Raw genomic sequence first — 12,800 nt, 5'->3', positions numbered from 1 at the left:
TAATTTAGCATGATCCATCCATTTACTGGAAAGCGTCATAAAGTCACTCTTTAACAGTTGAGTAATACACTATTGTTTTTAATACTAGCCATTCCCTACATCTGCAATGTTCTTTCCCTATATCTTTTCTCTGCAAGCCCGTCCTTGTCCTTATTTAGGGACTACCTAAGTGAAGGCAGCTTCTGCCAGGTACTTGCTCTCACATCATTTTTACCTTATTATATTTTCTTCATAGGAAATTGGACTGTTCATTATTTTTTTATATAACCTGTTCCTACTTAATCCACTCTAAACGACATGAGAATAGGACCTTATAGATTTTACTTATTGCTAAATTGCAATGGTATGAAAGTTTTCTAGCAAGTATGAGGTGTTAAAAGAATTATTTGCTGAACAAATGGGGACAATATCAAAATTAAAAATCACTTAGTCTGAACCATTATTCCAGCATTTAAAACTCTGATTAACAGACCTGAGAAGCATCTGGCCACCTTTTCTGTTCACTTAGTAACAGTGCTTTCACTCTTCCTGAGGGAGGTGATCCCATCCCTTAACAACGTGTATTATATGAAAGCCCTTCTCAGTTGAGTCCTGGCTACCTGCGGCTTCTGAACAGGTGTGGAGGCCCATGTTCATGCAGAACACACAGCTTCCACACAGGACATTGCTTTGCTTATCAAGGATGGTGACTGTACTTTCTCCTGACTTAATGGTCCCGGTCTTCTTAACAGTTCTAAACGTGGGATAGTTGGAAGGGGGGGAGGGGGGTCACAGTAAAACCATACACAGAGCTAGCAACCCGGCCATGAATGTTCAACTCTGGCCGAAGTTATCACTTCTGGCTAGATTAACTGAGCTCTTAGTGACTGTGGCCTGATTCCCTTATCTCCTTCCAGTTCCAGTTCACACACAGTCTCCAATCCCTGTACTTTCACACCACCTAGTGCTTATTACTTCTACAATCTGAGAACACTTGTAGTCACTCCTCATTATCTTCCTCAAATTCCTGACAACATTTAGTGTTGCCAGCAGAGGAGACATACCCTGTTTTTTTGGAAGGGGGCCTCTGGTCTCCTTTCTTCACAAATGTCTTGATTTTCCACATGTATAAATTAAAATTATGAACTTTCTTAATTTTCACACAGGTACCTAGATTCACTTGATGCAGATCAGCAACATTTCTAACCAGCAGGAGGAGTCACAAAAAGGAGTGGCTCCGTAGCCACCATCAGAACAGATCTGAGGCTGGAAGAGGAAGGCAGAATCAGTGATGGTGCCCTGGGAAAAACTGGAACAGTCCACAATGGACCCTTTCTACACTGCCTGTTCTGGACAGCATTATACTCAGGGATATTCACTTCCTTGTTCCTCTAAGAATAGCAAAGAAAAATCCCAATCAGAATAAGAGTTATTTTACATGGCTGTACACAGTGGCACTTTTGTAGAACCATCCATAATCTAATTACACCTTTTGCCTCCAAACCACTGGCATCTCATTTAAATCATTCAGGTAAAGTGTTAACTGTTAGGAGGTTAATGATTAGATAAAGTACAATGCAGTCATTTACAAACATTTATATTTCAGCAGTGTGTTAAAATTCTGATAATAAGAAGTAGTCTTAAGAATGTAGGCTGAAGAATAACATACTCTCAAAGAATTCTGGCAATGCCCTGATGGAACATCAATGATAGCAAGATGACTAGAATAATTCACAATGTATAATTTAGCTGTGATTTAGGAAAAAAATTAATAAATAAAATATTGAAGGCTCAAACTTGAATATTTCCTTTAATTTGTACATATACTCTGAGGAGTAATAATTTCTAATAAAACATCACAATCAGTCTCTGAGAAGTGTAGCAAGGGATAATTTGGGGGGAATCTTCTATAATATCTGTCTCAACAGATTAAAACTTCCATTGTACTATGGATTGAACAGGGTCTGTCCCTACCAAAATGCATGCTGAGGCTTGGTCCCCAAATTGTTGGGAGGTGCCTCTGAGAAGTGATTATGTTGCTAGGAGGAATTAATTATTTTCTCTCTTGGAACTAAAGCAAGACTGGCTTCCTCGACTTGCTCTCTTGCCATGTGATCCCTACTGCCATATGGATCTCACCAGAAGCTGAGCAGATGAAGATGTTATGCTCTTAGAAGCACAAAACTGTGAGTTAAATAATTAATGTGTGGTAGGCACAGCAGCTCCAGGGGGTTGAGAACAAGAGGATTGCAAGTTCAAGGCCAGCCTCAGCCATTTAGTGAAGCCCTAAGTAACATAGTGAGATAGTGAGACACTGTTCAAGATACAAAAAAGATTTTAAAAAAAGGGATAGGGATGTGGTTTAGTGGTCAAGCATTCCTAGATTCAATACCCAGTTCCAAAAAAAAAAAAAAAATTTTTTTTTGCTTAATAACCTACCACTCCCAGTATTTTGTTATAGCAACACAAAAAGGATTACTCTGCTATGGAACTGAGTCAGCAAATCTCAAATCTAATACAGAACCAATGGTTTTAGAACAAATACAAGTATCTCTCATCCTTTTAAGTCTTTATTTCATTAATGAAATAATGTATTATGTGACTGGCTCTGGCATTCTTCAGAAAAATGCAGTATCGTCTCTTCTATTATACTTAACTCTTATATTCATTCTAAAGAGTTCTATTACTTTAAACTCTGTCCTTAGAAGAATGCTCCACCTTCCAACAACTGCTGAAATTATCCTTTTAAGAACCTCCACTAAGTTCAGTTAAGAATTGAAAACAAATAGTGAAGTCAATTTGAAACTCAACTCACAACACTGTGTGATCTTCTGGATGTTGGAAGAGATTCGCTGAGCCAGCTGGGCAGGGTCTCCACCAATTCCTGGAGTGTAAGACATGGCTGATTTGTTGACTCACTAAATTCATCAGATGTTGGTTGGGTGTTCAGTTTTCTAAGCGGTCATCTAGAAAGACATAGTCACATAATTGTATTTTAAAAGTGATTTGTTTACATTTTCCAAGTCATCAATCTGGGAGATTACAGGGTTGAAATCTGGCAACAGGACACATCATTAGCAAAACTCTCATGCCTATCGAACAAACAAACAAAAAACAAGGCTGGACTTTTAGGGGAAAAGTTGTATTCAACATGCTTAACAATTAAAATAGGTTCTAATTGCACATTCTCTTTGAAAATTTCTTTGATCTAAGGAAGATCAGGTGTATTTTTTGTGTATAATTCCTCCTTAAAGAAACTGCAAGCAACTCTAAAGCAGGACCCACATGCTATTAATCTTTCTCCAACATTCAAAACAACTCTCAGCATGGATTAGACATGTAATTATTAACAGAAAACAAGACTTTGGGCTATTCCCAGAAACTTCATTGTATCTAATGTAACATACACAGGGGCAGCTCAGGGACACATAATTAATGGGTTTCTAATTTTCGTAGGAAAGATTAAATTTTGAAAGGGCAGAGACACAACTGAGAAGAGAAAAGATATCCTATAATTTTCTCATCATGTTCTTGACAGCAAGGAGAATAAATTCCTCTTCTCTTCCAGCAGCCAGCATCTCAAAATATGAGGCAAAGCAAGGGGTTGCTACAGAAGGAAAGGAAGATGAACTTCTTTCTTGTCTTCAATCCACACCATACCATTCTGGGTTTAGAAAGGAAGTTGCAAAGCGGTATTCACATAGCACAGCACTGTGAAAACAAAGAATTTCAACTACTACATCTATCTCCCCACTATGTTTGCATCAGAACACTGCAAAGTCATCAGATACTAGTAAGAGCCTGCTCCAAGTCTACCACTAAATGAAGCACTTAGCAGATACAAAACTCAAATCCAGCTTGTCAATTAGGAGAAAGGATAAAATTAATAAGGTAAACCAACAAAAAACAATGCAATTCAATAAAAAGTCATGTGCTCGGCAAAAGTGACAAAGGCCACAGAAAGGAAAACTTACTATTGCCCTTATTCCGAAAGCATCTATGAAAGAGAAACATGAGATCCTGAGACTTGGGTATTACTAGTATGGGTAACAAAGGTGAGAACATGAAGACCAGGCCTGATAGACCCACAACATGTGAAAAGGACTCAAGTATTTGCCAAAGAAGGGGAGGATCTTGTCCAGTCCTGGATCTGATGATTCATGGCTGGACAAAAGGGAGGCAGAAATGACAGGAAAAGAGAAGAACAACCTAACATCTACCACATATCTGAAATGAGAAGACTTTCACAGAGATTGTCTAATGATTGGTAAGCAACCTGTGGCTTATGAAGATTCACCAGTTGGTTCAAGGTAACAAAACCCTTCCACTCGTGGAAGGGGGGATTCAATCCAGGATTCATATTAAAAGTTACCAAACAGAACAAATGCCACAGAATAGGAAGGGCCCTGGATGCCAGGCTTGGTCAAAATACATTGCAATAAAAAGACCACTGGAGATTTTGAATAGGGGAGAAGAGGTTACAAAGATAGCCAAATTTTGAGGATGCTGAAGTCCCTCCTATGAAAAAAATTTATTTGCAATTACTCACATATACCTTCTCTTGGACTTTAAATCATCTCTAGATTACTTATAATGCCCAATGCAATGTAAATGCGCTGTAGATAGTTGCTATACTGCACTGTATAAGGAATAATGGGGTGGGGAAAAGGTCTGTAAATGTTCTATACAGATGTGATTCAAACAATATAACATTTACACACAGTTGGTTCAATCTACAAATGTGGAGCTCAGGGGTACAGAGGACACCGACTGCATATGCCTTTGTCTTCAGGGACAGCGCTGAACACTGAATAAGCTGGTAGAACAGCAGGAATCTGCCCAGTCCATGGCATGGCAGAACATGCCTGCATTTCTGTTGCACTGTGGAATGTGCGGGGCCACCTGAGGTTCTGGGGGCTTCTAGATGCTTTTTATTCTCCTTGTTTCACAGGTTCAATTTGTCTCTTCTGAACCAAGTCCTACATGTAGAACTGAAACCAATTTCATTAAAGGGCAAATTCAAATCTCAACTCAGACACCTGAGCCACTGCAGCAGGGTGAGAAGAATTAAACTTCCTTCCAGGACTTGTGCCTGTAGCCTCCTGAGGAGCTGGAGCCAATACAGAACAGACCAGATGTGAAGATTCAGTCAGACCAACATTACTCTGAGCATCCTACCAAATGGATCTCTTGATTCTGCATTTTTAAAAAATAAGAGCTTTATTAAGATATAATTCACACACAATTCACTCATTTAAAGTATACAACCTAATTTTTTTAAAATATGAAGTTGTATAACCATCACCATATTACTTTTCAAATATTTCCATTAATCTAAAAAGAAAGTTCACACCTACTAGTAGTTATTCTCATTTTACCCAACCTCCCCCACCAGTGGCAATTGCTAATTTATTTTCTGTCTTTTGCTTATACTGGAGATTTCATATAAATAGAATAGTACAATATGTGTTCCTTGTGACTGGATTGTTTCTCTCAATGTTTTCAAGGGCTAGTTATGCTGCAGAAATGTATCAATACTTCATTCCTTTTTCTGACAAATAATATTCTATTATATGGATAAAGAAAATTTTCTCTTGGCTCAATTACATCTTTATTCCTTGCCTTTTATCAACTAGATCTCTAGAAAAACTGGCTTATAGCTAACACAAATACATTGTGAATAAGAAAATGTTCTATTTGTTATTAATGTGTTCTTTTGGGGGAGTCCTCCACCCACTTTAACCATGGACAGAATGAGTATCACATCCACATCTCCAAGTCATACTCTTAACTTTGTCTTAGTTTAAAGTTTACATGTCTTTGAAACTAAGTGAACTCACCTATTGCCTGTACAGCTGCCAATGCAATTGGCAATGGGAAATCTTGACCTTGAGCAAGATACTTATCATCTGGGTCTTCTGCCAGGACCAAAATGAGATAATGCATGTCCAGGAACGAAATGCCCTTAAAGCCTACACAGAGGAAAGGTGTGATGTGCTTATGTATGTGCAGGGCCTGCCTCTAAACTCTTCAACCACACAGTCAACTGTGACCTACCTCTCTCCACAGACAGAGTATTATCAGAGTCCTGTTAATTCATGTACCGATTTGTAGTATTTTCCTCAACCCTCAAAACTCATGCACATCTAGCCTAAGTCTTCTCAGTGTTTCAAGAGTAGCTGTCTTCTTTCCAAAGAATCAATTAGACACAAGACAACCAGTTGTCATCATCCCAATTGAAATGCTAAATAAATTTGCAACTAAATTTTTAAAAGTTCCTGTTAGTGAGCAATCTGGGCTCATTTATCCAAAGAGCTGCTACTCTTCCATTGTCCAGAACTTCTTAGACAAAGAACACAGATGTGACCACCCCAGGTAAGTCTTGAGTGAAGAATAAAAAGCAATTTGCAAGAGGCCTATTTCTTACCCATTATGCTTTTAACATTTTCCATTAATTCCTACAGCAAGTCTCTGAAGGATATATAATTATTGTGGTTTTTCACATGAAGAAACTGAAGCATAATGAGAGCAAGTAACTTGTTGAGGATAAACAAGAAAGCTAAAATTTGAACTAAATCTTAGAGCTCATTTTCTTAAAACAATAAACCTTTCTGTATAACAAAATTAAGGAAGTTGCACCCATTAAATTCGAATTAGCCAATTTACCACCTTTCTGTAGGCCCCATATGAACTTTTGCTATCTTCACTCCTAAAATTAGGACAACATAAGTTGATTGAGGTAACAATTGAACAACACATTCCTTTTCTACTAATAAGTGATACCTAAAAGGCTCCTCTGTTGAGATGTGAGATATGAGACAAGAGAAATAAAGAGACCAAATAACTAACTTTACTGTAAAAAAATACACACAAATGGATATAGAAATAACTATAAAAGTTTACAATCTTTGCACGTAGGCTAAATCAATGCTATTTTTCAAATGTTATCACTATCTCCAGTCCCAGTCCAAGATGCTATGCACTACAGCACTCTTTGAAAGCCAATTAAGAATTCCTAGTGTCAGTGGACTGCTAAAATGAAAATTAAGAGACAAATGCAAGTCATATCAGCCACCTTCCAAATGTTCAAAAATTTCATGTGGCTAGTGACCAGCAGCTTGGATAGCTCATTTATTCTTCATTTCCATTTCTGCAGAAAATTCTGCTGGACAGTGGTCAACTCATCATCTCAATAATTATCTTTCTATGAAGATATAAAAGCACTATAAAGAGAAAAAGGGGAAGGGAAGATCAAAGTACAACACTCATAAAGAGAGGTTTCTCGAGACTGCTTCTAAGGAACAATAATGAACAAAGGGAATTTTAATACAGAATCTTGAATGTCAAACACTATCCTCAGTTAGTACTGGACATATTGCAACATCCTTAAGATTTCTATTAAGCACAAGCTTCATGTTTTTTTTAAAATCTGGCCTAGGCAAAGAAGTGGTCAGTTTCACTTTGTCAATAACAGCACTGACATAAAATACTGTACTTTCCTCCACCTGTGCCCCCAAATGTGTGTGTGTGTGTGTGTGTGTGTTTGTAAGTAGATGTATTTTTGTTGTTGTTTTTTTTTTGTCTGTTTGTGGACTTGCTCTATTCTCAGCATTTAGCTACATAGTACATGCTGAATAAATGTTTGTAGAATGAATAAACAAATGTACTTACTTCCTCAAAGCACACACCCAGTCTGATGGTAAATAATATCATTTCTAAAACAGCTGTACAGGCAATAGGTGAGTTCACTTTTCTTTTAGACCTGAATGATAAAGGTTTATTACAGCCCTGAACCTTTCTGACTGCCATTCTCTCTCTAGAAGACTCGAATCCCATGATCTCCATGTGACTGGCTCCTTTTCCCAGCAAGGTGGAATCACATGCTAGAGAGGCCTGATATGAAATAAGAAGTCACCACTCCTCACACTCTCCACCAATCTAACTTACTGCCTCAAAACACTCATTGCTATTTGAAATGATCCAATTAATACGTTGTTCATTATCTATTCTTACCTCTGGAATACAAACAGAGGAGAGATGGCCCATAGCCCAGTAAATAGTAGATGCTCAGTGAATATGAGGGTGCTCAGTCTCCAAACTGAGTATTCTCTACACAAACTATAGGAAGTGCATTCTTTAGCTCAGTTCTTTAATTATCATACTACAGTATTTGATTTTAGTTCACTGCACCAAGAATTTTTTTTCACTCTTTTACATATTAAAGTTTCAAGTCATATGGGACTACAGCCAATTTTATCCACATTTACTGCAGATCCTTATATAATTCATTTCTCAATCACCAGCACTCAGGTTAAGGGATCATAACAAAATTAGGATTGCCTGTGTTAATCAGGAGCAGCACAAATAAAATATCTAAAGAAAAATGAGGCAGACTTTAATGAGCTAATATAGTGTCACATTAATTTCTACAGAAATTTTGAACTACAGCCTAATTCTTAACTGGTCACAAGTCTGAGGCCAACTTCTCAAAGGTGCCTGCAGACCAAAGGCTCATTCACATCACAAGACACAATTTAACATTCATATCTATCTTTGCCAGATTTGGCACTGAGCACACATGAGCAAAAGAAACATCCACCTTCAACATTACCAAACAGCACAGCATTTCATGATTACTTCCTTTCCTTCAAATTCTGGCCAAGTTGTAAATCATAGTTATAATCAGAATACAAGGATCTGAAGTGATCAAAATGATACATATATTTACATACATGTATATATTTTCATATATGAATATATTTACATATATACATATTTACACACACATACATAAAATGTCTCCAAACAAATATAAGAAATTTGAGAGGAAATAAAAAATGACAGCATTTGACCAGAAGGGTATTCTTTTTGTTTCCTTTTTGTCTGAATTTAAGTAATCTTGAAAACAAGGTGGGAAGGTGGGAATCCTTGAAAGAATCTGTTTTAAAGATCTTTACCTATATTCCTATTAAAGACATGTACTGAGAAGGTAATAATAATAATTTAAAAAAAAAAAAAAGTTAGCTTGTCAATCATCAAGCCAAACAAAACCAAACACGATGAGCCTCGGAAAAAATGCAAATAGCTCGTTTGCTACATAAGCGTTTCAGTTCCTCTATAACATAAGTGGCTTTTTTTTTTTTTTTTCAATTTGTGAGTTAAAAATGAGGAACAGGGCAACTGGTTGGATCTAGAAGGCCTCGGCAGTGCGACCAGGGTGTCGGCGGGAAGGTGACGGCTGGACCAACGAGGAAGGCGGGGCGGACCAGACTGGGGAAGCCTGTGGGGCTGGAGGAGCTGACCCGGTCAGTCGTGCTGACCCGCCCAGCCCGGCCCTGCTGAGCCCCACGGAGCGTGTGGGGAAAACGCAACGCGCCGCGCAGCCGCGCCGAGTGGGGGGCGTGGACAGCTGCTGGCGCTCCCAGGGCCCCCGCAGGGCGGCCCTTCGCCTCTCGGGAGCCTGCCGCAGGGCGGTGGCCACCAGGCAACGCTCACAAACGCGCGACAGCTGCAGGAACACTGCGAGCCCGGGACACCTAGCCCTGAATAACCTCTGCCCGCTCTCCAGGCTTACCCCGACCTCCTCCGCTTCCTCCTCCACCTACGGCGACTGTCATCCGCCGGCCCCAGAGCCCCCAGCAGCAATTCTCAGCTGATGGGCGGTGGCGAGACGGCGCCCGGCGCGCAGGCTCGGAGTCCAGCCCAGGAAAGGAGGCGGGGCTCACTTCTCTCCCATTGGCCTGTGGGGCTGAGTGACAGCGGCCCTTCCCACCCCTTCTTTTCAAGCTAAGGAATGGAGGTACCAGCAAAATTCCAAGAGAGCTATTCTTTGAAGCCTGAAGTACAGATGATGAAGACCTGCGTGCAGAACCGAAGCGGAGGAAATGGAGGGCGGTGGCGTTCTTTTTTCGGTGAAGCTAACCCCTGGATTCGTGTCTTCACCCCGCCCCATCAGTTCATTCCTATCCTGTTTGCTAACCTTTAACTCTCAGTAGGCTGTATTCACAGCTCCATTTAAAAATGCGAACACAAATATGGAATCCTAGCAAGAACTACGAAGGAATAAATGAGGAGTCCCCTCCAAGTGCTCACTTGGTAGACAGATTTTCGTAGTGCATGCGAGTCATCCTAGTACATTTCAAGTCATCTTTGAAACGCAGGGTATAGTTTTCACGGAGTTTGAAAACGATCAGAAATGTTCCACTGATAATTATTCAAACATAATGTAATTGTTAATTGAAAAGCATCAGTTGCTTCAAGGAAACAAAATACTCCAACAAATCAATTAGAAGATGTATTGGCTTAGCCTTTGCCTATATTAAGGTAATATTTTCTGAAAGAACACCATGATATGTGATATCAAAAGTCCGGATGCACTTAGACAAAAAACAAAACCAGAATATTTTAGTACTACATGAGCAAATTATAGATTGTTTGCTTTTATGCATACACATATAATTAAATTAATAAGGTCAGGGTTACTCTCTGGCTCTTCTAAATTACTCTCTGGCTCTTGTAAATGCTCCTCTTCTAGAGAGAAGTAGGCATGTTGGTTATTCAGAGCTCATACACCCTTAAAGGCAGTGTGATTCAACTAAAAACATTGTGGATTTTTGTTTTTGTTTTAGTTTGTTTGGTTTTCTTTGTTTCCAGTGCTGGGGACCAAACCTAGGGCCTGATGGGTAAGTGCTGTATAGCGGAGCTATATCCCAGTCCCTGATGGGGACTTATAGAAATATTGGCCCAATACAGTTAAATTTACTGCTTTTTCAAGACATACAGGAAGTCAGATTTTTGTGTGAAGTTTCTTTTTTTACATTCTTGTATTTAAAAAAAAATTCTGTGATTAGACACTATATATATTTGAACCTCTATAATAGGAATTAAAGGTGGAGAGTCCCTAATGGAAAATCTAGGTTTACTTCTTCATTTCACATATTAAAGAAACTGAAACCTCAAAGCACATCAAGGTCACACAGCACAGGTACAAATATGCTAATTCAGAATCTAGAGTATTTCCTTCCATATTATTCATTCAGGAAATTTTCAATAGGATCCTTCCATGTTCTAGGTTCTTTGCCATTGCACAGAGATTTCAAGACAAATAGGCTATAGTATTTTCCATCAAGGATCTCAAGGATGCTTTCCGAGGGCACTGTAATATGTGCTAATAGAGATTTGGATAAAGCACAGTAGAAACCTAGAGATGAGTATGCCTTACTTTGGGGCAGGGCCAATTTCAAAGAGGAAGTATGATAGGATTTTTAAACATGTATAAGATTTCACTTGAATACAAGATGGAAAAGGATATTTCAGGCAAAAAAAACAATATGTAAAATGTTGTAATGCAATAGGCAAGTGTAAACTTTTAGGGATTCCTATGTAAATTATTTAAATAAAGCATAGTGTATGGATTAGAGACATGGAGACTGAAAAGGCAAATGGGGTTCTTAAAATGAAAAACCTCTATTCATGTTCAATGACTACCTTACAGAAGTCGAACTATTAAAGAATTTTAAGCAAAAGTACGAGGTACTCATAATTCTATGCCATGAAGAAAACTGTGGGAGGTTGGGAAAATTAAAGGGAAAAAACACTTGAGGATAAAGGCAGAAAGACCACCTAGGAAGTCTCTGAAATGATAGCATTTCTCAATTAAAAAAAAAAAAAAAAGACATCAGAGATTTTGATGGACTGAACTAAGGTAAACACTGTAGTAGAAAAGGTGGAGATTGACTTGAGAAATCGTTAAGAAGACTTGGAAATCTACTAGATATGAGAATGAAAGAGATATTTCCTAATCTTATGACTTGTGGAACTGAGCTGAACATGATGTAGCTGGCTCTCTGAGATGTAAAGTTGCTAATACAGCAATTGTGTATGAGTATAGTAGTGATAAGGTGAGAGAACATAGTGAAAATAAACTTAGCTTTTGACATATTGTTAAGAAACCAGATATGTTAAATATCCATGTTAAATATCCATGTAATTGTCTTCCTGGCACTTGAAAATGTGAGCTGGAGTTCAGGATAGAGTCCTGCCTAGAGCTCTGGGAAGAAATGAGCTCACTAACTCAGTATGGAATGTCACAGACTATCTGTGTTTAAGAAATGGGCAGTGAAAGGAAAACCATGAATAGGAAGAATCAAACAAATACAAAACAAACCAGGAAAAGGTGAATTAGAGAATGAAGAAAAACTTTTGAAGAGAATTAATGGTCTATAATGTCAGTTAACCAAAAAATAAAATAATTTAAGAACAAAGTTGTGCATTGGATGTGAGAATTAGAATATATTGGTGAACTCAGGAAGACTGTCTCAGGCATTCAACTAACTATCACAAAAGGAACTTACATCTATGTGAGCTCTAGCCCACTTTTAAACATCCATTCATGTTACCTTTGCTGGAATGCTGGACTTCAGGAGGGGAAGGTACAATGCCTTATGGAAGACCCTGAGACTAGGTGTCTAATTCAGGTTGTCCAGCTAGTTACTGACTATACTAGGACCAAAGCTAGCAGTCCTAATCCCACTCCTGGGCTTGTCCCAATTTATTATATTTTACAATATGTCATGAATGAATTCTTTCCTGGTCTTTTTAAAACTTAGGAATACGATTTCTCCCTTTTGTATCCACATGGAATAAAATAAGTATAGATAACCCTGCAAAATTTAGAAACACAGAGGATCAGTGAATTTCAAAAGCATTTCAAACATTTATAGTATTCCATTTTAGTATATTCCTGTCAGTGGAATAAAGAAAGATTTCTTGAGCCAAGTGGAGTTCAATAATTACCAGCAAGTGATTAAGTCTATTAGTTG

The 12,800-nt window shown here is 38.4% G+C and overlaps 1 protein-coding gene across 3 annotated transcripts in view; it reads right to left on the bottom strand.

Annotated features, from left to right (window-relative positions):
• Stx7 (syntaxin 7) overlaps positions 1 to 9,673 on the bottom strand; it is a 42,607-nt gene extending 32,934 nt beyond the window's left edge. For 2 of the 3 annotated variants that reach the window (XM_027938502.3, XM_071613013.1), the window contains exons 1-2: positions 9,554 to 9,673; positions 2,795 to 2,945 (exon numbers count right to left, since the gene is read on the bottom strand). In XM_027938502.3, coding sequence (XP_027794303.1) covers positions 2,795 to 2,879 — 85 coding nt within the window. In that variant the 5' untranslated portion in view covers positions 2,880 to 2,945; positions 9,554 to 9,673. Of the gene's footprint in view, positions 1 to 2,794; positions 2,946 to 5,018; positions 5,093 to 9,553 lie in introns of those variants that run through there. The other variant, XM_027938503.2, reaches the window with a different exon arrangement.
• Positions 9,674 to 12,800: the final 3,127 nt, after the last annotated feature.

The sequence above is a fragment of the Marmota flaviventris genome, chromosome 6 (assembly GCF_047511675.1).
Source record: "Marmota flaviventris isolate mMarFla1 chromosome 6, mMarFla1.hap1, whole genome shotgun sequence".
Classification (NCBI taxonomy): Eukaryota; Metazoa; Chordata; class Mammalia; order Rodentia; family Sciuridae; genus Marmota; species Marmota flaviventris.
Note: the sequence above shows the minus strand (reverse complement) of the source record. Positions and strands in the feature narration are given on the sequence as shown.